The 21,900-nt window shown below is 47.3% G+C and overlaps 1 protein-coding gene across 2 annotated transcripts in view; it reads left to right on the top strand.

Moving 5' to 3' along the window:
• The first annotated feature begins 831 nt into the window (after window positions 1-831).
• TARS1 (threonyl-tRNA synthetase 1) overlaps window positions 832-21,900 on the top strand; it is a 32,472-nt gene continuing 11,403 nt past the window's right edge. For both annotated transcript variants that reach the window (XR_013220976.1, XM_077281861.1), the window contains exons 1-11: window positions 832-1,081; window positions 2,231-2,311; window positions 4,808-4,998; window positions 5,905-6,028; window positions 6,126-6,247; window positions 6,493-6,610; window positions 6,756-6,820; window positions 7,197-7,275; window positions 17,456-17,602; window positions 19,457-19,555; window positions 21,222-21,388. Coding sequence is in view for 1 of the 2 variants with exons in the window: in XM_077281861.1 (XP_077137976.1) it covers window positions 1,034-1,081; window positions 2,231-2,311; window positions 4,808-4,998; window positions 5,905-6,028; window positions 6,126-6,247; window positions 6,493-6,610; window positions 6,756-6,820; window positions 7,197-7,275; window positions 17,456-17,602; window positions 19,457-19,555; window positions 21,222-21,388 (1,241 nt within the window). In the remaining variant the exon portion in view is untranslated. The remainder of the gene's footprint in view (window positions 1,082-2,230; window positions 2,312-4,807; window positions 4,999-5,904; window positions 6,029-6,125; window positions 6,248-6,492; window positions 6,611-6,755; window positions 6,821-7,196; window positions 7,276-17,455; window positions 17,603-19,456; window positions 19,556-21,221; window positions 21,389-21,900) is intronic.

Below are 21,900 nucleotides of genomic sequence, written 5' to 3'. Positions count from 1 at the left end.
AGCTCGCCCCCTAGTGTCCTCTAGTGATAACACCACAGCTCGCCCCCTAGTGTCCTCCAGCTATAACACCACAGCGCGCCCCCTAGTGTCCTCCTGTGATAACACCACAGCGCGCCCCCTAGTGTCCTCCAGTGATAACACCACAGCTCGCCCCCTAGTGTCCTCCAGTGATAACACCACAGCTCGCCCCCTAGTGTCCTCCAGTGATAACACCACAGCTCGCCCCCTAGTGTCCTCCAGTGATAACACCACAGCTCGCCCCCTAGTGTCCTCCAGTGATAACACCACAGCGCGCCCCCTAGTGTCCTCCAGTGATAACACCACAGCGCGCCCCCTAGTGTCCTCCAGTGATAACACCACAGCGCGCCCCCTAGTGTCCTCCAGTGATAACACCACAGCTCGCCCCCTAGTGTCCTCCAGTGATAACACCACAGCTCGCCCCCTAGTGTCCTCCAGTGATAACACCACAGCTCGCCCCCTAGTGTCCTCCAGTGATAACACCACAGTGCGCCCCCTAGTGTCCTCCAGTGATAACACCACAGCGCGCCCCCTAGTGTCCTCCAGTGATAACACCACAGCTCGCCCCCTAGTGTCCTCCAGTGATAACACCACAGCTCGCCCCCTAGTGTCCTCCTGTGATAACACCACAGTGCGCCCCCTAGTGTCCTCTTGTGATAACACCACAGCGCGCCCCCTAGTGTCCTCCTGTGATAACACCACTGCTCTAGGTCACTGTGACTGTCCGCCCTATGTGGCGGTTTCCACTCCCTGAGCACATGACTGGTGACGTCACGCGGCCGCACGTCAGGAGCGGTAAGTGTGTGAGGAACCGGACACGGCCATGAGTTCTATTGTTACTGCAACCAACCTTACTATAGCTGCTCCCTGATTGGTCGTCCGGGACAGGCCTCCGTGTTTGTGGGCGTGTCTCTCCCTCTGATTGGCTCGTTCCTTTCCCTCATTCGCCGGGTTAGGTTGTTCTCTCTGGGTGCCGGTTGCGTCAGCTGCTGGCAGTTGCCGGGTAGTGACAGGAATGGCGGAGAACGTGGCGGCCACAATGCAGAGCCTGAACCTGAGCAAGGTGAGCGGGGGCTGGGGGCTGGTATGGGGGGCACAGCGGGGTCTGTGTATAGGGGGCCACATGTACAGGACACCCTGTGCTGCCATTGTGCAATGCTCCCAGGGGGCACCAGGCCGGCGCTATAGTGAGGGGATACGCAGCTGCAGACGCTCAGCTGTAGTGTCTATCCCATTCCCTGTGGGACGGCCGGAGACCCCGGAGCGCTGACCCCCGCTGTGTCCGTCACCCCCAGTGGTTGGCGCTGCACTGAGCATGTGCGACCACCATGCCCCCCTCTCGGTCCAGGACGCTCGGTCCCAGCGATCATACATGCACCTCCTATACTGGAGGGGACAGAACGCTTTATATATTTCCGCTGACTTCTCCGTACGAGGCTGGCGGGATGACTCCTAGTTCTGACGACACCGTTCACGGTCACTCATTTTCTCAGACTTGTAACTTTCTCATTTTTCCATCATCGCTGGGCTTGTTCTCTGCGCCGAGCTCCTGTATTTATTGATACCATTTTGGGCTACATCGGACACCGATCACTTTTTATTGAATTTTTATGGTGGTCAAAGAAATAAATTCTTGTGTCGGATTGATGGAATTTAAGTGGTTAAAGGGCAGCGACTGGCATTTCCTCTGGTCACAACAGATGCCGGCTGTAGCCCACAGCTGGCCCCTCTGTGTGTGCAGTGATCTGGGCTCCTGAGCTCGCTTCTGCCGTTCTCACCCACAGATACATTATACTGTACATTGGAAGGGAGTCGCTCAGTCCTCGCCGCTCATTAAGGCCGTGCAGGATATTTCTGCTGATGACTCATATACAGTGTGGGGCCATGTATATATGTGTACGGTGGATTACATCAGATCTCCCCGCCCCTATGATCATTATCTAGAGGTGTCACACTGTATTCTGCTACTGATCCGTCACAGGTTCAAAACTTTAAAGTACAAATTTGTAAAAAGTTTTAAGTTTTCCAAAATATATAAAAAAAGCACCAGAGATCCTAACAATGGTGAGAGCCTGACAGGGGTATTAGGAGCTGGGAGTGTCCAGTGCTCCCCTTTTGTCTCTCCGCACTCCCCGCTCCCCCTCCACTATTTTCAGTCTCTCGCACTTCCCGTTTCACACCGTCTTCCACTTATAACTTTTGTATTTTTCAGGCAAATTCAGAAGGCGGAAAACAGAAGGAAGGAGGAAAAAAGAAGAGCAAGGATGGATGTGGAGATGGGGGCCGCGCGGAGGTAAGTGTAGCGCCCCCACTGCCGCAGGGCCGAGGGGTACCCGGTACCGGGCCCCTGAGTCTCTGCTCTGGGGTTGTCACGGCGGCTAGGCCCGGTCCGTGACCCTGCTGAGGGGGGGGGGGGGCATACAGTGAATAAGAGATGCAGTTGATGGTGGTGGTGCGGTGCAGTAAATAACGAGGACACCAGGTTGCAGTCTCTTTACCTCTTTACTGAAGGTCTCTGGATCCTCAGTCCGGAATACGGTTCACCAGGCTGCGCAAGTCTGGCCGGTCCAATGGCACCTCCAGAGTTCTCCTCACAGGTGGAAATCTGTGCCTTCCTTCTAGCGCTATGTGTTGTAGTCCTTCCCTGCTGTGCTTACGGAAAGTCCCCACAACTGTTGTGTCTGTTTCTTAAGTTCCCTCACAACTCGATTAGATGATGTTCTGCTAATCCTCCGTCCCTCCCTGATGTTACGGTTAGGACGGCACCCGTTTGACGGGTAGGCTCGGAGCTCTTCCGGGACCCTAGAGTCGCCCCTCTCCACAAGTTGCCCCCCAAGACTGCATAGGTGATTTAGGTGAGACAGCCCACCTTAGACTGACTGTCCTGCCGTTGGTTTGAAGTATTGCCTGAAGCTGAATATAGTAATACTTCCTCGGCGTTCCGGCCGCCGGTTATGCGCCTCAGTAGGATGTTGCCTCGGTCTTACAGCACGACTCCTACTGGTATTCTCCTATTTGCTTTGATCTCGTTTCTCACTCAGCACAATATATCTCGCTTCTATTCCTTCCTTTGGGTACCGCCGCTATGCTGAGCAGGCACGGTCCCGTGACGTTCCTTCTTGTAGCCAGGCCTCTATCAGGGTCCCAAACCTGACAGAGACCCTACCGAATCTTCCCTGACAACACCCTCTGCCACCAGGTGTTGTCTTGTCCATCCCAGTCAGCTTTCTGATCTAACTTCCTGCCTGACCCCCAGTTTACCCACAGTGTGTGAGGAGTGGCCTAGTAAATAGAACCCTTAGCTCCCCCTGGAGGCCCGGCTGTGAAATGTATTGGTGTATGTGATACCTGGTCAGATGAACTCCTTCAGTGCCATCAGACGTACCATAGCCCCCCTTTGCGGCGGAGCCACAGTACTGCAGCAACCAGGACTCTGGGGCGCTGCATAAGGACTAGTGATGAGCGAATATACTCGTTGCTCAGGTGATCTCTGAGTATTTGTTAGTGTTCGGAGATTTAGTTTTCCTTGCCTCAGCTGAATGATTTACAGCTACTAGCCAGGCTGAGTACATGTGGGGATTCTCTAGCAACCAGGCAACCCCCACATGTACTCAGCCTGGCTAATAGCTGTAAATCATTCAGCTGCCCGTGATGAAAACTAAATGTCCAAACACTAACAAATACTCATAGATCACCTGAGCAACGAGTACACTCGCTCATCACTAGTAAGGACTTATTGCACATATTACAGGGGCTTCATTATAGGGATTGTCTGATGAAAACAAGTTATCTCCTGGCTGTAGGATCGGGGACAACTTATAGAGATGAGTGTCTGACTTCAGGGACCCGCACCGATCAGAAGAATGGGGCAGCTTTCTCCGCTAGAATGGACGGCAGTGCACATGGCCGACCATCACTCACAGGGCGGCAATCACTGTTACTGGCTTTTTCCGGCAGCCCCATAGAGCACTGATGGAGCGGTGGTCGGGTGTGTGCGCTGTCTCTGCATTGTGTAACAGGGAGAAACCTTCCCATTCTGCTGCCGATCAGTGCAGGTCCCAGCACCCAGACCTCCACCGATCCACAGGAGTGGTGATGACTTGTTCTCACTGGACAACCCCTTTAAATTGGAGTCCCCCCTCTCAGGACCACTCGTTTACTGGACTGAGTGAAAAGGTAGTGGAAGTGGGCCCTCTTGAGGGCTTGTTGACTCATTCTGGTGGAGGGCGTTCTCTTGCACATGGGGTGGAGGGTCTTCACCTTCTCTGGGGAGAGGGTATCATCTCTCTCTTTGGTTGGTATGGGGGGTTATTTCTCACTTTAGGCAAGGTTGGGGTTCCTTCCTCTTGGGTGGGGGGGGGGGGGTGTTTGCGCTCTCTGGCAGAGGGGTTTCACTTTTCAGAGAGGTGGTCTCTGCCCAGCTTAGCATGGCCAATCATTCATCTATACTCTGGGGTGTCCTGGTCTTCGGCCCTTCCCATCATACCTCCCTGCTGGCAGAGCACAGTTCTGTGTCCGCCTCTGTAAATATTGGCATGGACTGTGCTCCTGTGAATTGCTGCCAGGCGGAGGCGGGTACAATCCGGATAATCTGTGCCAGGTGAGCAGCTCAAATACAGGTTAACCCTTCTGCTACCACATCGGTAAAAAGATAAACAATTATGTTGTGACCTGAGATAAACACCGGCCTGTTCCAGATATCACTGCCCTGTAGGTGGCGCTATAATTCTAGGTTGTATTTCCCCTGGCGTTATATATTCTACATCCTGACATTTGTCTCTATCGTCAGCTCAATCCTTGGCCTGAATACATCAACCAGCGACTGGACATCTACAGTAAGCTGAAGGCCGAGCACGATGCCCTCCTGGCAGAGAAAGCCGCCAAAGCGAGCAAACCGATCAAGGTGACCCTGCCGGACGGGAAGCAAGTGGACGCCGAGTCGTGGAAGACCACGCCGTACCAAGTGGCTGCTGGGATCAGGTGAGGAGAGGACACGATGGTGGGCACTCTGGGGGCTGCCCCAGAGAAGGATGTCCAGGTGCTAGTAGTATAGACTTAAAGGGTTTTAACCATCTTGTCTAGGATATGCCATCACTGATTACTTGGGGGTCTGACCTCTGGGACCCCACTGATCCTGAGAATGAGGCGGACGTTGATGTTGTTTCCGCACCTTGTCCACTTCTGTGTTCCCAGCTCCATTTAAGTGAATGACGCTGGGAACGCTGCTGTCAGGGGCCCCAAGTTGAGATGTGGGGCACAAATTTTGGTTTTCTTGAATTTATTTATTTTTATCTGTGTACAATGTTTACCAATTGGGTTCATTATTTTGAGTTTTACAGATCGAACTTTTCTGAATGCGGCGATTCCACATATGTATTTTTTTTATTATCTTTATTTTTAATGGAGGCGAAAAGGGAAGTGATTTGGACTTTTATGGGGGTTTTTTTTCCCTCATATTTTTAATTTTTTTTTTATCTTTATAATTTTTCACTGCATTTATTAGCCCCCTTTAGTAGACTTTAACATGCAATCATCTGCTCGCAATACCACAGCAAATATCGTGGTCTCCTATGAAGCCCGGCCACACGCTGGGTGCAAAGGAGCTCCGCAATAATAAACACCAAGGTCTTCAGCAGATCCCCCGGCAGACATGGTCACACTTGGTGACCCTTGATCACGTCATGGGCTTGCTTTTGGCGCATTAAATCTAAAAATCCAAGTCTCAGAAAATGGCGACACAAGCCTCATTTTACTTCACCAAGTTTGGTATCGCCATAAGCGTACCGACCTAGATAATCTTTTTTTTAGGAAATTTTTACAGCACAACTAATGTTGTAAGATCAAAACTCTAAAACCGCCATATGCCGATTGCTTTGTCTCCTGCAGCCAGGGGTTGGCGGATAACACAGTGATCGCCAAGGTGAACAACGTGGTGTGGGACCTTGACCGCCCCCTGGAGGAAGACTGTTCACTTGCACTACTGAAATTTGATGATGAAGAAGCCCAAGCAGTAAGAGCTCTTCATGGTTTCTGAAGACTGAGTGGTCGGTGTATTATCCTCAGGTGTCGCTGCACTCGGTGACTTTCTTCTCCTCTTCCTCCTGCAGGTTTACTGGCACTCGAGCGCGCACATTATGGGTGAAGCCATGGAGCGCGTGTATGGGGGCTGCCTGTGCTACGGGCCGCCTATAGAAAGTGGCTTTTATTACGACATGTTTCTTGAAGACGGGTGAGCCTCTCCTTATCAGCTCAGCATCCACTCACCATAGGTCTGTGCTAAGATAATTGGTGGGACGGTTAGCAGATGTCCAGAGTCCGTACACGGGACCCGGAACCTTGCACCAGTGTGAGAGATGTTACGAATGACTCCGATCACACAAGTTTGGTCTTTTTCTCACCGTTCCTGTGCTGCGGATGGAGCTGTCACTGCAGAAATGTTCTAAGTCTTTTCTTCTCTTTTTCCTTCTCTCCCAGGGGGGTGTCCAGCAACGACTTCTCCAGCTTAGAAAACCTCTGCAAAAAGATAATGAAGGAGAAACAACCATTCGAAAGACTTGAAATTTCCAAAGAAACCCTGCTAGAAATGTTTAAGGTGAAGCCCCCGACTCTTGTAACAGCCTCACATTCATCTACATTTCCATAAAACCACATCTAAAGCCGATCCGACATCAAAATTCACAATGTTTGACTCTAATTATTTTCCTGTTGACTCATTAAGATTTTCTTTCTCACTTTAGTATAACAAGTTTAAATGCCGGATCCTAAATGAAAAAGTGGACACCCCGACCACCACCGTGTACAGGTAATGACGACTCAGAACACAGACTTTTTTCCCTCTCAGTCCCATAATCAACTTAAAGGGAATGTGGTGACAACTGCTCATTTCCCCACAGCGCCACCACAGGAGCACTGAGAAATTGCACTGTTTCCATTACTATCAGTGTAATGCACACGAGACTTGGGTCCTCCAGAGCAACAGACGCTATGTGTAGTTGATAGAACAGACTTTATAGTCATGGGCATATTTTTCTGGCATTGCCCTTGGAACAGGAAGTCACATGGATATGGCGTCCATGACTGCTGTTACCCTAAAAAGACCCAGCAGCGACTGTGGCTACTGCACTATTTACACTCTCTGTACAGCTTTCAGGTTTGTTAACTGGTGTTTTCATTCATAGATGCGGCCCCTTAATAGATCTTTGCAGAGGACCCCACGTCAGACATACCGGCAAGATTAAAGCCTTCAAAATTCACAAGGTAACGAGTACGGAGTCCACACCCCACAATACAGACATACACTGACGTGTCAGATCCTCTATATACTACACCACACGGGACACATCCTCTATATACTACACCACACGAGACACACCCTCTATATACTACACCACACGAGACACATCCCCTATATACTACACCACACGGGACACATCCTCTATATACTACACCACACGGGACACATCCTCTATATACTACACCACACGAGACACATCCCCTATATACTACACCACATGGGACACATCCTCTATATACTACACCACACCGGACACATCCTCTATATACTACACCACACGAGACACATCCCCTATATACTACACCACACGGGACACATCCTCTATATACTACACCACATGGGACACATCCTCTATATACTACACCACACGGGACACATCCTCTATATACTACACCACACGGGACACATCCTCTATATACTACACCACACATCCTCTATATACTACACCACACATCCTCTATATACTACACCACACGGGACACATTCTCTATATACTACACCACACGGGACACTTCCTCTATATACTACACCACACGGGACACATTCTCTATATACTACACCACACGGGACACTTCCTCTATATACTACACCACACATCCTCTATATACTACACCACACGGGACACATCCTCTATATACTACACCACACGGGACACATCCTCTATATACTACACCACACGGGACACATTCTCTATATACTACACCACACGGGACACGTCCTCTATATACTGCACCACACGGGACACATCCTCTATATACTATGTCGGGGTCGTAATACGACAATTAATCCTCATTCACCAGTCATTCCAAATTAAACTATGTGTGCAGGGCATCTGGTACCGGATAAGAATAAATCAGACAGGTAGCTGGTTCAAACTTAGTTAATGCCCCGTGCATCCACACATGTCTGCAGCGGTCACACCAACTGGCTTTATTCTAAAATACACAATACTATATTGAGTGTTAGGGGAAGGCGTGCATTAGGCGGGGTTTAAGCTAGCATCCAGTCTTTCTGATTTGTTCTGACGTCTTCTGGTGAATCCTCCCTTTCTCCACATTCCTGAGTTTCGATTCTGAAGAAATGAATCATCCCTCCAGACACAAACCAGAAACGAAACTGAACTCTGGCGACCATCTTTAAATACAATTACATATGCATTAGCTAGCAGATAGGAAAAACTTATTGTTTTACAGTGTAAGATATATAAAAGTACAAAGGTATATAAGAAAGTATATTTTCACCTTGACAATCCCCCCTAAACACTAAGTTTTTCCCTTAAAGAAAGATCCTTTGAGACTGTCCATGTGATGGGAAAAGGGGAGGTGGATTTCTTCATCCAGACACCTCAGAAGCTCTCCCCTAGCGAGAGGCCTCCAGGCAGCTGAACCCTTCACTAACCTCACATGGAGTTCTCCCACTGTCCCTAAACTAAGTCTCTTAGCATCATCTGAGAATGGGGGGTTTTGTCTACTCTCTTGAGGGGGAATGTACTTCGGGATCTCCCCTGGATCAGTACCATTGTACTCTGGTGGGTCTTCTTCTTGATTGTGGAAGGTGCCAGTCGGAGTTGCTTTGGCAATAACCTTTTTGTACAAAGAATAACACAACAGAAAATTATCGATTCAATTATAAGGAGGGCAATTAGTACTAAACAAACTTATTGAAGGAATCCCTTGATCCCACCTAACCAACTGGAGAAGAAAGATGTGTCTGCTCCAGCATACATGACACGTCGTCTTATTGTCCTAATTTGTTCAACTTCTTTAGAAACCTTCAGGTCTTTTGGATCTACATTTCGCCATTCAGGTCTGGCTATCTATATTTCGTCTCGTAAGTCTTTGGTCATACCGTCAATGAATGTATTTACCAATACTTTAACATCAAGTGGGTTTATGGGACTGTACCTCATGTCTTCCCATTTCAGCTGTAACCGTCCAAAGTATAGCTCTACACTTTCTCCTTTGTCACATCTGTAGAAGATCTTAATTTGTGTCCTAGCACGTCACCTGTTTTTGTGCTCACTAACTACCTAGGCCTGCCTAGGTGCACTTAATACGTCTATCATATGGTCATTATTTGTCTGTAGAATGAGAAAGGTTGGTTCTCAGGGTCAGCCAATTGTTCCAGCATAGCTAGCTAGTCAGAGGGCCTCCAGGGATAATACTCCTGTATCTGTCTTACCCTACCTGATGTGGTTGGTTCTCTGGTGGTGGGGGCGACATGACATGCTGGTCTACAGCTCCTTCCCAAAAGGATTACTGTCAGCCTACTCCTAAAAGTTAATGTCCCCACTATCCACCAACCACAATCCTGTGTCAGCTTCTTATATCACTACATGTGATCTTGTCTGGACAGGATTCAGTGTAATTCTCTTAGGTCGGGTTGCAGCACGGGTCATACAAGTGTTAGGGCCCAAATCCTCAACTATATCCTAAAAGGCATCACAGCTATAATTGACAAATCTTTGTTCACTGTAATATATATATTTGATCCATTCAACATTTTTATTAATCTGCATCTGTGGTACTATAGAAGCAAAGCCGGCATAAATCTGGTTCTGGGCTTTAAACTGGTCAGGTACCCCCCTTGGCACTCCAATGGCATCAATATATACTAGTGGATCTTCTTCATAACTCATGTGGAGCTGATCGAGACTTCTCCTCTTTCTGGTAGGTTCATCAGGTATCTTTGGTGTACATATATTGTGTATGTTTAATTAGCAAATCAGTATCTAGAGAACTGTTCTCTTTGCAGAAACTTGTCTTAAAAATCCCTACTAGTGTACCTGTGGTGTCGTGGGAATTATAGCAGGTGTAATTGTCAGCTAATACGGTTACTTCTCCTGGGACCTTTAGTTTAGGTTCCCTATGAAATAGTGGGACATAATCTGGGCAATCAGTGGGCTTCAAACCTTTCAACAGATTCATGACACAGGCAGTAGTGTTGTCATCAGGAAAAAGCAATGCATATGTGTAGAGATGTGTATTCGCAGCAGCACAAGCAATACATCCTACAGAGATATTCTGGACTCTTACATTGTATCTCACCCATTCTAACCATAGGTTTTTCCTTGGGGCTGTTTGTGTTTCTATGGAGAAAACCTCTTCCCAACTGAGACCTGGAATGGGGATCACTTCATTAACTACATTTTGCAAACGCTCACCTGGGCTTGTTTTAGGTGTACTGGTAACAGGGGCCTTGGTTGGTCTGAAACTAATATCCCGGAGCTGGATATGGCCTAAATTCCCATGGTATCCACTACTAAATACATAATTATAATGTCTTCCCAATACGAATGTCTGCAGATCAGCAGATTGGGCGTTCTCCAGATTCAGGAGGAGGGGGTGACAACTTTTACCCCATTTACAGCCCCTAAGTGGTTGCAGAAGGGCTGTTAGATGCATTCTCTCACGAAGACTCCTACCCGTCCCATCCTTGGGAACATGGCTTCACTAGGTTTATATCCCCAATCGTCTCCCGTATTCCAAGCAGCATCTGTCTAATAATAACAATTATTGTTGTATTGTCTGGTAACACATATAAAAAACTGGATAGTTCCCTCTACTATCCATTCAGTCTCGGGACACTTGACTACATCACAGAAATCAAATCGCCAGATATTCACCGGGGCTGTCAGGTTTACCCAGAGAATAGTGGGGCCAGAATTCTTATCTACAATAGGGGCCGAAGAGGTAGGAGCGAGGATGGCCCCCATTTCCAGGATCAAAAACAACAGCAACATTTCCCTTCAGTCACTACTGTGACTAAACACTGGTTCGGTCTCTTTTACAGTGTGAAGCGTGAATCCAGGTGCTCTTTCCTTCAAGTTTTACTGCAGTGGGGGTGACCAGGATCACCGTGTGAAGTCCTTCAAATCTCGGCTGGAGACAATCTCTGCGCACAAACTTTTTCACATACACCAGGTCTCCTGGCACAAAGGGATAGTGTCCAGGAACCTTGTCTGGGTCTGGAAGAGAACTGAAGACAGTTAAATGCACTTTGGCAAAGTGTCCATGTAAGGCCTGCACATAGCGAGTCAAGTCCTGGTACTTGAGCTGCAACTGTTGTGGAAAGAAACATTCAAGACTGGGGCTCCTGCCAAACAGAATCTCATACGGTGACAGTCCTGTCTTCCTGTTTGGGGTATATCTTACTGAAAACAAAGCTAGAGGGAGGCATTCTGTCCATGGTTTACCAGTCTCTGACATTGCCTTCTGGATTTTAAGCTTAAGAGTTCCATTTAGTCTCTCCACTCTTCCACTGCTCTGTGGATGGTATGGAGTATGCAATGCTTGACTTACCCCCAGTGCTGCCATTACCTCTGACATGATCTCTCCAGTAAAATGGGAACTCCGATCGCTTTCAATGACTTCAGGAACTCCATACCTGCATATGATCTCAGCCATCAGTTTCTTCGCCGTTGTCTTAGCCGTAGCTTTGGCAACTGGGTAGGCTTCTGGCCAACCTGAAAATAAATCAATGCAGACCAACACATACTCATACGTCCCTACCCTAGGTAACCGAATATAATCAATCTGCAGTCTCTGGAATTGGTTAAAGGGCCGGGGAGTGTGTTTGGATGGGGTTTTCACTGTCCTACTCTGATTATGTGTGACACATATCATGCAGCTCTGTACCTGCCTTTCTGCGCAGGTGGAAAACTCGGGGGCAATCCATTGTTTCTGTAGGGTGTCACACATGGCCGTCTTCGAGTGGTGCACATTCCCGTGCAGAACCTGTGCCATCATTGGGTACAGTACCTGTGGTAGGCAGACCTTTTCACCCCTCCCCCATAGTCCAGTGACGGTATCAGAGCAAGCCCCTATCTTTTGCCACCTATTTTTCTCCTCCTTACTTGCCTGTTCTTGTAACCGGGCTAAGATGTCTTTCAACACAAGTGGAGATGGTGGGGTGTCTAGGTGATGTACTTGAGAGGCTACAGGAGTGCTTGCTGCTTTCTTCGCAGCCTGGTCTGCCAGTGCGTTACCCTTCGTTCGTCCATCAGTGCCTTTGCTATGTGCCTTTACCTTTATGATGCCTGCTTAGGTGGGAAACTGTAGTGCATTCATAAGTTGCTGGACTGCCTCAGCATGTTTAATGGGGTGGCCATTTGCTGTCAGAAAAGCCCTGGCTCTCCAGATAGGCCCATAACCGTGTATAATGCCAAAAGCATACCTAGAATCAGTGTAGATATTTACAGTCTTACCTTCTGCTAGTTTGCTCTGCTTCTTGTGCAGACATATGAGCTGGCATTGACTCTACCTTGATTATCTCATGTTCTGAGACCACAGCATATCTGGTACAGTAGCATCCTCGGTCATCTTGGTGACGGGATCCATCTACAAAAAGCTCAAAATCAGCATTAGAATAGGCACACTAGAGACCAGCCGTTTCCTGAGACATCAATTCTAGACAATCATGTGGTTTGGAAACCTAATCTTGTTCCTCTGGATCCATTCTAGAAAGAAAAAGTGTCCTTTTTCATGTCACCTTCATGTCACCTACTCCTCCCCCCTTTGGATCCAGGGGAACTAGGAGAAAAGTAGCGGGGTTCAGGACAGTGCACCTTTTCAAAGTCTCATTAGTAGACATGAGAATAACACACTGAAGTCGCAGCTGTCCAGCCATGGACATATGTGGCTAGGTTGTACCTGATTAAGGATACTATATACATCGTGTGGGGTGTGGACCATCAGTGGGTAATCCAAAACAATCTCTGAAGACTTGTGTAGCAACAGCTGGACAGACAACACAGTCCAAATACAGAAGGGGCTTCCTCTTGCCACCGTATCCAGGCGGCCGCTGTAATAAGCAACAGGTCTCTGTTTGTCTCCATGAAGCTGAATCAGCACACCTGTAGCATGTCCTGCAGGTGAGCTCTGTCTGCAAGGCAGTCTGCAATACTGTACGGCAATGCTCGGGTGTCTTGTAATCAGTATCTAGGGCCTGCAGTGTGTAACACTATATCACAGGGCAAATTCCCTCCCTGGGTAGTCTTAGCATCTCCTGGATGCAAGGGGCCATGAGCGGCAAGGTAGGCCTGACACTCTTGGGCTATAACTGGCCCCCCTTTTTTTTTTTTTTTTTTAACGGGAAACACGGGTGTGTTACATGGGGAAACACAGGGTATCAGGGCACCATTATCGAATAACATTTGTATTTGCCCCTTGAGACACTGCTCCTGATCATATTTCAAAGAGTATTGATGGACTTTAGAAAAAGGGGCACCAGGTTTGAGAAACACTTTTACTGGTTCTACAGGCATTATTGGGGGAGAATCTGGGTCTATCAGGACCATCATAACTGTGGGAAGGGCAAGTAGGATACACATCTCTTTATATTCATCTGCATAGGAGTTATATAACGCAAGGACCATCTGACCATCATCTTGGAATTATATCCTGGAGCAGAACTGTAATAATAAATCTGCCCCCAGTAAATTTACCGAACATATAGAAAAGATTACGAACTGAGCAGTAACTTCAGGGAAAGGTCCCACAGGGATAGGTTTTATAAGAGTATATTCATTGGGTCTGTCATCTACTCTAATTAAAACAAGCTCTTGATCTGAGAATTTGCATGGCGGGGCTGGGGAGATAATGAAATTCCCATACGGGGTTAAAGGCGTATTGGAATGTGAAGCTGGACTCAATTCTTTTGAAAACCTTTTACTATTTGCAATGCATCATCCGGAGTGGAAATCTCAATATCGGGTCTACTACGAAAAAAAAAAAAAAAAAGGTATGAATGGGCTTTTTGTTACAATGGGAATCCCAGATCTTTAAACACTACCATAAGACGCCCATAGAACTTCTCGGCAATCCAGAATATATTGGTGCCTTTTACCAATCTTTCAATTACTTACAAGTTTTCATCTAAGACTAGGCAGGTCTATCTCACTTTCAATTTCATACAGTACTTAAATCTCTCAGTGTGTATTAAATCAAGGACAGAGAAAACTTTGGAATGCAATACATGGCCCCCCCCCCCTCCCCCGTAGCCCACAGCGCCGAGGGGAAAAATTGCAAGCAGGTCGCGCAGGGATTCACTCAGCCCCTCCCATCTAGTAACACGGAGATAAGAACTTCCACTGCATTCTTCAGCGCTGAAGGGAGAGCAAGAGCCCAACTCTATACCCCCCTTTCTCCAGCACGTAGCGCAGATAAGGAGAAAGAAGAAGTGACAAAGAAATCTCGCAGCGGTCTGCTCAGCCCCTCCCCTACAGTACACAGCACTGATACAAAGCTCCGTATCTTCTACAGTCACAAATTACAGCAGTTTTCAGACCTAATTTCTACAAAGCTTTCCTATAATCCTCCGTGGTCTGGGCGGAGCCCCAAGGACGGTCCGTACGCACACACAAGGCAGGTCTCCACCCAGATTGGATTCTGCACAACACAAACAGGACACACCTACACTTCTGGAGAGCTCGTCTCGCCACCATTACAGGGCGCTGGCTGAGACTGCATTTTCATCATCAGTGGCACGGCGGCCATTTTACAATCTGTAAGATCACAGTTCACAGGCATTTTATAACCAAACACGGGCTCTACATTATCTGATCCTCCCCTCCATCAACCTATTTTGATCCTTTGTTCTTTAAGCCTCGCGCAACTCGCAGATAAGCTTCTTGACTGTCTCTTGCCCTCCCGTGACCATTGTCTTGACTTCCACGGCATCCTCATCTAACTTGTGGGGCACGGACTTCTTCTGCTTTAAGATACGCAGCATGACTCACAGAATACTATGTCCTCCTGCAGTAGGCCACTGGCAGCGATACCAACACGGTGTTCTATACCACAGAACTTCGCGTTCAACGTACTAGGAAAAGAGCCTCGCGCTCAATATTTCCTGTCCCTAAACTAGAACAACAGTGATTAACAGGCTATCCTGCCACGATATTCCAAACCGTCGGGAGGCGGTCTCCTAGTGAGAGCCCTCCACAGAAATACAGGTGGTCCCCCTCCGGGACGTCTTAATTACCTAGCTGGTACAATATCACAGAGGCTGCGTCTCCTATCCCTTCCTCTAAGCTGCCCCACAATCTACAACTGGCTCAATCTTTCACTCCACTTCACTACTGGACAATAGTCACGGGTAGGGTGGTTGAACGGAGTACAATGACCGATGGAGGAGGTGTGGTGTACAGAGGTCGCACAGGATGCGACGTCTCTCAGTTGCTGGTTCAGAGCGTGGCACAGGATCACATTCGATCTCACCACTCGATCATTCACCTCCCGGACCCAAGGAGACTACAGACAAACCAATAACGGCTGAGACACTAGCAAGTGTGACATATACAGTGTACATGATCGCCACTTACCGTGTACGGAGGGTGATCAGTCCTCGAGGTCAGCCACTACGGGTATCATCCACAGACATCCATGCATGGGTCCAGAGGGTCTCGGATCGCTGGCCACGCCCCCCGTTGGTCGCGCCAAAATTGTCGGGGTCGTAATACGACAATTAATCCTCATTCACCAGTCATTCCAAATTAAACTATGTGTGCAGGGCATCTGGTACCGGATAAGAATAAATCAGACAGGTAGCTGGTTCAAACTTAGTTAATGCCCCGTGCATCCACACATGTCTGCAGCGGTCACACCAACTGGCTTTATTCTAAAATACACAATACTATATTGAGTGTTAGGGGAAGGCGTGCATTAGGCGGGGTTTAAGCTAGCATCCAGTCTTTCTGATTTGTTCTGACGTCTTCTGGTGAATCCTCCCTTTCTCCACATTCCTGAGTTTCGATTCTGAAGAAATGAATCATCCCTCCAGACACAAACCAGAAACGAAACTGAACTCTGGCGACCATCTTTAAATACAATTACATATGCATTAGCTAGCAGATAGGAAAAACTTATTGTTTTACAGTGTAAGATATATAAAAGTACAAAGGTATATAAGAAAGTATATTTTCACCTTGACAACTACACCACACGGGACACATCCTCTATATACTACACCACACGGGACACATCCTCTATATACTACACCACACGGGACACATCCTCTATATACTACACCACATAGGACACATCCTCTATATACTACACCACACTGGACACATTCTCTATATACTACACCACACGGGACACTTCCTCTATATACTACACCACACGGGACACATCCTCTATATACTACACCGCACGGGACACATCCTCTATATACTGCACCACACGGGACACATCCTCTATATACTGCACCACACGGGACACATCCTCTATATACTACACCACATGGGACACATCCTCTATATACTACACCACACGGGACACATCCTCTATATACTACACCACACGGGACACATCCTCTATATACTACACCACACGGGACACATCCTCTATATACTACACCACACATCCTCTATATACTACACCACATGGGACACATCCTCTATATACTACACCACACGGGACACATTCTCTATATACTACACCACACGGGACACTTCCTCTATATACTACACCACACATCCTCTATATACTACACCACACATCCTCTATATACTACACCACACGGGACACATCCCCTATATACTGCACCACATGGGACACATCCCCTATATACTGCACCACACGGGACACATTCTCTATATACTACACCACACGGGACACATCCCCTATATACTACACCACACGGGACACCTCCTCTATATACTACACCACACGGGACACATCCTCTATATACTACACCACACGGGACACATCCTCTATATACTACACCACACGGGACACATCCCCTATATACTGCACCACACGGGACACATTCTCTATATACTGCACCACACGGGACACATTCTCTATATACTACACCACACGGGACACATCCTCTATATACTACACCACACGGGACACATCCTCTATATACTGCACCACACGGGACACATCCTCTATATACTACACCACACATCCTCTATATACTACACCACACTGGACACATCCTCTAAATATCACATTTCTGGCTTATTTTCCATATAGTTATATAAATTTCCTATATGCCGTAGCCCTATGACATGATGTGACATATAAATGTATTATACGATGACATTTCTGTTCTATTGTCATTCTTGGTGATTTCTGCTCTGGAGCACACTTCTGACATCAGACTTCTGCTGTTTTGCTGTTGATTAATTTGCAGAATTCCTCCACTTACTGGGAAGGGAAAGCTGATATGGAAACCTTACAAAGAATATATGGAATTTCTTTTCCTGATCCAAAAATGCTGAAAGAATGGGAAAAATTTCAAGAAGAAGCAAAAAATCGAGACCACAGGAAGATTGGGCGGGTGAGCGCTGATAATTAGGATGTGGTGATGCGGCATCTTAGTATAATGTATTATATGTGCAAACTGTAAAGCGCTGCGGAATAAGATAGCGCTATATAAAAATATAGATTATCTGTTGTTTAACACAAGTATCGGGATTGGGTTATACATTTGTAAGTTTGCAATTACTCTTTACTACTCTTGCAGTCATGCCATATAGAAGACAGAACGACTTAACATAGGACTTTGGTATTGTGATGTCTGTAAACATTCTGTCTATGAGAATTAATGAACTCGTACGGTAATCGCCATAAAGAACAGAATCGCTAGAAATTGGCATTTTCAGCCATTTTTTTTTATTTCCCTCCCATAAAAATAAAAAATTTGCAATATATTCACAGTTTTACCACACTTGGTATTTTTTTCAGTACATTATATGGCAAAATTGATGGTGTCCTTCAAAATTACAATTGTCCCGAAAAAAAATAAAATAACCCTTATACGGCCATGTTAGAGGAAAAATAAGTTATGGCTCTTGGAAAAATGGGAAGGAAAAAAGAAAACTTGTCCAATCATAAAAAAAAGTTCAGGGATTTAACAGCTGGGATCGGTGTGATCTTTGGTATTGGCCGTTACGGCAGGATGTCAGTGGTTGTAGCTGAATCCCATGGATGACGGGTGATGCCACGACCGCGGCTTCTGTCACTAATACTGACCGTCTGTGCTGCCTCCTCTGGGGATGGGCTTGTGCCTGCCTATTTTCCATTTTTTGTATTTTTATGCTCCAATTCTTCCAAGAGCCATAACTTTTTAAATATTTCCATCAATATGGCCTTATGAGGGCTTGTTTTTTGCGGGACAGGTCATACTTCTGAACGACATAATTGATTTTACCATGTAGGGTACTGCAAAATTGGTGGGAAAATTCCAAGTGCGGTGAAATTACAGAAAAAGTAAAATGTCACAATTGTTTTTGTTTTATTTACCATGTTCATTATATGGCAAAACTGACCTGGCAATATGATTCTCCAATTTGTATGAAAAAAAAGTTTTGCGTTTTCATTTTTCGGGCCCCGGGCCTGGGTGAGGGCTTATTTTTTGCTCCCTGTGCTGAGGGTTTTTTTATACCATTTTGGGGTAGATCGCCTTTTATTACAATGTTGCCGCTACCAAAAAACTTAATTCTGGCTAATTGATTTTTTTTCTCATTATGCCATTTACCAATCAGATTATTTTATATTTTGATAGATTGAACATTTCTGAACACGGCGATACCAAATGTGTGGGGGTTTTATTGTTTGTTTTTTTAATGGGGCAGAAGTGAGATGATGTGAACTTTTTATTTTTTTACTTCATACTGTATTTAATATCCCCCTAAAGAGACTTGAAGCTGCGATCGTCCAATCCTCTGCCCTGTGCTGAGGCCATGGGCCGGTGTTCACAGGAGGGTCATAGACCCCTGGCTCTCATGACAACCTATCAGCGCCATGATCATGTGACAGGGGCACCGATGGACGGCATGTATGATGCTCTACTGGCATGTCGGCGACCGTTAGATGCTGTTGTCAGTGATTGACAACGAGATTTAACTAGTTAACAGCCAGTGCTGGATCTTGAATCCACCTGTGGCTGTTGGAGGCACGTGATGTCTGATTAAATCAGCCATCAAGTACGGGGAAAGATGCCGGCTCAGCGCTGGAGCCCGTATCAAAGGCAGGGACACCCGCCGATGACTTAAATATACATTATCGATCGTGATGGGGTAAATTGATGTGAACATGTTGGCTGAGATGTAAAATAGCGACAAGGTGTAGAATAGCGATTGTAATGTCAGCTACGAAGTGCAATGACTATTGTGTGTCTGCTCCAATCTAGGATCAGGAGCTGTTCTTCTTCCATGAGCTGAGCCCCGGAAGCTGCTTTTTTCTGCCCAAAGGATCCTTCATCTATAACCAGCTGATCGGCTTCATCCGGGTAAGGAGCAGGAGACGCGCGTAGGTGTAATGTCTCAGGTCACACACTGAGCAGCCTGATTAGTCCCACATGTACAGACACATCCCTGTTAAAGGGGTGACCAGGGACTTTGCTTATCTTTTTGCATAGTATATGGGGGCTAAGAACTTACCGGCTGTCAACTAAATTCCTGTTCTGCCTCGTGACATCTCTCTCGACTCTCCGGCTTCCTGTGACATCACGTTGACAGGGCAGTTCTATCTCTTACGCTCTGTCGATGACTCGGCATCACTGTCGACGTCATGATGATTGACAGCCGGCTGCCCCTCACCCCAGCTCTCAGCATTTTATGTGTAAAGCACAATGACTTGGAAACCCTGAATTTATGCATTACATGGCTGGTGTCAAAAGTTGCATTTTTAAAACGGATTATTAGCAACTTCTCGTTGGTACATTCTTAGCCTGTGCGAAGAAATAAGCAAAGTCCCAGATGAGTCATTTAATCATGACATGTGCAGCATCACACGCAGGTGAAAATATCATGTCGCTGCTTTCTCCCTCTACGTAGACGCCTCTGGGGCTCTCCGCACTGATTAGTCTCGGTGTAATGATGGGGAGCAGTTTTCTGGACTTCCAGTCTTTCATTCCATTGATAGGTTGCAGTCAGCCCTTCCTGAGCTGATAACAGAGAGAATACCTCCTCTTCAGATGCTCGGCAAAGAGATATGACGTAGACCTAAGGGCTAAGAACTTACCGGCCGCTAACTACCTTCCTGTTCTTCCCTGTGACATCTCTTGGACATGGCTGTGACTCTCTGACTTCCTGTGGCTTCACGTTGACAGAGCGTTTCTTTCTCTTACACTCTGTCGACGACGTGGCGTCACTGCTGACATGATTGACAGCCGGCTCCTCTGCTGCCTCTCACCATTTTATATGCAAAGTGTAGAGAGATGGACAAGAGAGGCTGAGGAGCTGTAAGCAAACACCGCCATCTGAGGGACGAAACGATAGTGAAAGTAAAAAGAATTGTATTAGCAGGAAACAAGAAGGAAGTACATGTTCCCCTGGGGAAGAGTTTTAGAGATGACACCAGGTCAGGTGACAGTTGTCGCAGGGACTAATTATAAAAGGCCTGGCCAGGCCAAGAAGAGGGAGTTGTCACCAGAACCTGCACCAGGGCAGGTCGTGTGGCTGCGAGGTGGGCTTACAGCCGCCATCACCACAGAAGTGTCGGAAAGTCAAGGCCCTGCTCGGTCAAGGCCCAGACATTATGTGTCCCAGCCAGATAGTCAACTGACACAGGCCCGTGTGTTGGGTTCTCCATGCATGTGTCGTGACTGTCACACCGCCGCGACACATGCAGCTGCGGAGCCGGACAGTTGATCAGCCGACGCGATCCAGGAAGCCGGGTTCCCTCTGCAGCTTATTCGGTAAGCGCTATAGCTGGCAGAATAAGCAGGGACCTGAGCAAATTCACTTAACACTAGTCTTTACTGATCAGCCTAAAATGAAACTGATCACCAGAAGACTAACCCCTGTCTTCGGTGCAGAACGTCCTGGTGCAGAGATGGGTAGTCATGGTGGGGTCGGGGGTGCAGGTCACATTCACATGTCACGGAGTTACTGACTTTATCTCTAATTTTGATCCACTTGTGTTTTTATCTCTTTTTTTGCTTCCACTTGTAGCAAGAGTACAGGAAGCGCGGCTTCCAGGAGGTGGTCACCCCCAACGTGTACAACAGCAAACTGTGGCAGACGTCCGGGCACTGGCAGCACTACAGCGAGAACATGTTTTCTTTTGAAGTGGAGAAGGAGATTTTTGCTCTGAAGCCAATGAACTGCCCCGGGCACTGGTAGGAAACGCAACACCCAGATCCGAAGATCTGAAATATTAAGGGCTTATTTCTTATATCTGTCCCCACAAAGGGCTTGTCAGGGTGACGGGATGTTGGGATCACACAGGTGGGATCTGTTACCTAGAGTGCGCTAGATTTTGTTAGGCACAACTGCATTCGGGAAGGCAGGTCGGGACGGCAAAAGGAAGGGTGCTTTCATTTCGTTTAGGCACCCGATCAGTGGCCTAGTCAGGGGGTTAGTGTCCCAACCCTCTTGAAAATTGGGGTTTGGGTGTATGTGCCTACAGGGCCATAGACTGTCACCACTCAGCTGTCAGGTGACCCTGGTCCAGGGGCACCTTCCCTGTCCCTAACAGTTGGGGGCGCACTATTGTCCAGGATACTTCTTGAGGTGAAGATGCCAGGGCCTCCTTCCTTGCCTCATCTCCTGAGTTAGCCCTCCGTCTGTTCTCTTTCCCCACCCAGGGAAGAGGGGAGCAACCGTGCACCGCAGTACACCAAACCGACGA

Source organism: Ranitomeya variabilis, chromosome 1 (assembly GCF_051348905.1).
Source record: "Ranitomeya variabilis isolate aRanVar5 chromosome 1, aRanVar5.hap1, whole genome shotgun sequence".
Lineage (NCBI taxonomy): Eukaryota > Metazoa > Chordata > Amphibia > Anura > Dendrobatidae > Ranitomeya > Ranitomeya variabilis.
This window is presented reverse-complemented; position numbering and strand designations above follow the sequence as displayed.